This window comes from Malania oleifera, chromosome 8 (genome assembly GCF_029873635.1).
Source record: "Malania oleifera isolate guangnan ecotype guangnan chromosome 8, ASM2987363v1, whole genome shotgun sequence".
Taxonomy (NCBI): Eukaryota; Viridiplantae; Streptophyta; class Magnoliopsida; order Santalales; family Ximeniaceae; genus Malania; species Malania oleifera.
The window spans coordinates 26,142,409-26,144,777 of record NC_080424.1 but is presented as its reverse complement, the minus strand read 5'-3'; the positions used below and the strand labels follow the sequence as shown (position 1 = coordinate 26,144,777).

General features: G+C 38.5%; 1 protein-coding gene across 1 annotated transcript; it reads left to right on the top strand.

Annotated features, from left to right (window-relative positions):
- Window positions 1-366: 366 nt before the first annotated feature.
- LOC131161640 (ethylene-responsive transcription factor ERF014) lies at window positions 367-1,521 on the top strand. The gene has a single exon (XM_058117557.1). It carries the CDS (start codon window positions 512-514, stop codon window positions 1,217-1,219), a length of 708 nt encoding a protein of 235 aa, XP_057973540.1. The 5' UTR covers window positions 367-511; the 3' UTR covers window positions 1,220-1,521.
- Window positions 1,522-2,369: the final 848 nt, after the last annotated feature.

Genomic DNA, 2,369 nt, shown 5'->3' with positions numbered 1-2,369 from the left:
TTTTCACTATTCTTAAAGAATTCCATGGAATACTCTGTACAATTATTATAATATTTAGTCTTAGGATTTGCCAAACTTATAAAAATAAAATTAATTCATGGCACCAATTGGCTAAAATACTATTTATATCAGCAGGACAAAGTAGTCATTTTGATAAAGAAGATATCATATTCACTCCCATCCATTGAAAAAATATTAAATAATATTCATATTATAAAATAAAAAAAAATAAATGACATCTGTCACCCATTTCATGTTACATGTGTATCTACTCCATTTCTTGAGTAGGGTGACACATCTGCTAGTTGGAAGGCTGAAACCTCACCTCTCTATAAATACCTACCCCATCTTAATTTCCTCACATTCAGTTCCCATCTCATTCCCTTCCTTTCATTCAAAGGCCCAAAAGGTACCCACTGAAACAGCAAAAGAGAGTTAAAGACTTTCAATTCCTTGGCATCTCCATTTCAGCAGAAGAGAGCTATAGCTATACCTGATCTCAGAGCTCAAAATGGTGAAGCCTGATCAGCCCAAGATCCAATCAGAGCCCTCCAAATCAATGCCATCCCCACCACCGGCATCGTCGTCGTCATCATCATCATCATGCCGAAAGAAGAAGTACAAAGGAGTGAGGATGAGGAGCTGGGGCTCATGGGTGTCTGAGATAAGAGCTCCAAATCAAAAAACAAGAATTTGGTTAGGGTCTTATTCCACACCAGAAGCAGCTGCTAGAGCCTATGATGCTGCACTTCTCTGCCTTAAGGGCACTTCAGCGAACCTCAACTTCCCAGTCAGTTCTTCAATGCACATTCCTGATACTGTCATGTCCCCCAAGTCCATCCAAAGAGTGGCAGCAGCTGCTGCCAACAGCTATAACATTGGTGGTGGAGTTGATGCTTCCACCACCCCACCATCTCCTCTTCCTCCGTCGTCTTCGCCTTCATCATCATCAGTCTCATCCCCATTGCTGGCATCTTCACCGCCGTCAGATCAACCCGATGATGATGTCTCCTTATTGCCATCTTTTGGGACCTACACTGCTGCTTGTGAGGCTAATATTGAAGCCAAGGCAGCCATGATTAATTCGCCTTGGTTCGACCTCGATGGCTTGCAGTCGCCAAGGTACACCGATCTACTGTTCAATGCTGCCTTGTTCAATCCACCTGCAGTCGATGATTTCTATGAAGAAGCCGACATTGGTCTGTGGAGCTTCTGCTGAAAATTCAATCCAAATGAGGCCAACCCTCAGTTTCCTTTCATCCACTTATTATTTTTCATTGATGATCTTCTGATATTACTTGAAGATATTAATTATTACTGACAATGACCAAAGTTATATTATAGTGTATGTGAGCCGAGTTAGGTAAAAAAGAAACTCACATGGAGATAATTTTGGGCTTTTCACGTGAGTTTCCACATATTAAGTTCATATTTGATTTTCCGCAAGGTGTGTAATATGCAATCAATGTTATTCATTATATTTCATTTAGTGAAATAAGAAAAGGGGAAAATTTTAATTAACTTCGTCATTGTCTCTTCATTTCAGATAGTATATATAGTTTCTCGTTCTTGAAGTTAATTTCCTAGTGCTTGTATATTTCAAGCTGATGCAAATGCCTCTGCCCTCGCAAATTTGTAAAAGTGCAGATTCTGGGAGCTTGGAAAGCAAGTGAATGGGGTTTCCTTTTACAAAGTGTATTTGCACAAGCTGTTTCTGAGGTGTTTGATCACGTGTGTTCTGGTATTGTGCCGATGTCATACTCTGTCCATGTGTAGGGAGCTCGGAGTTCGGATTTGTGCTGTATGGATCCAAATTCAAACATTTAATTTTGATTTGCATATGGTTTTTTTTAAGATAAACTATAATATAAAATTAAACTAAAATTTGTTTCAAAACAATACCTTTTGGTAGTGTCTAGGACCATCAAACTTGAAGTTTACGTTGATTTTGAAGAATCTCATACAATTCTATACAACGCTTTATTCAAATTCACACAAATCCAAAGGTAGATGCTAATGCCAAGCACCCAAACTTACGTTTGCGCATTTTGTAATTATTGCATAAAGTTTTAGCATTATAAGATGGACCTTTTACCCCGTGTTCAAAAAGGCAGAAGGGAAGGGCAGCTAGTGAGTCCATAGTGTCCATATATATGTTCCTTGATTTAAGAAAGTGTTTTTTCACTGTTTTGTTATTGTATAAAAATTAAAACATCCTTGGTGACCACGACTAGCTACTACGCTTTCCAAAAGGAAAAAGAAGAACTGAACCAAACTTTTCTTTTTCTGTGACAAAACGTCAAACACCTCATGGGCAAAAGCAAGCATGCAAAAATGTATAAAGAGAGAACACAAAAGAACAGGCAAGA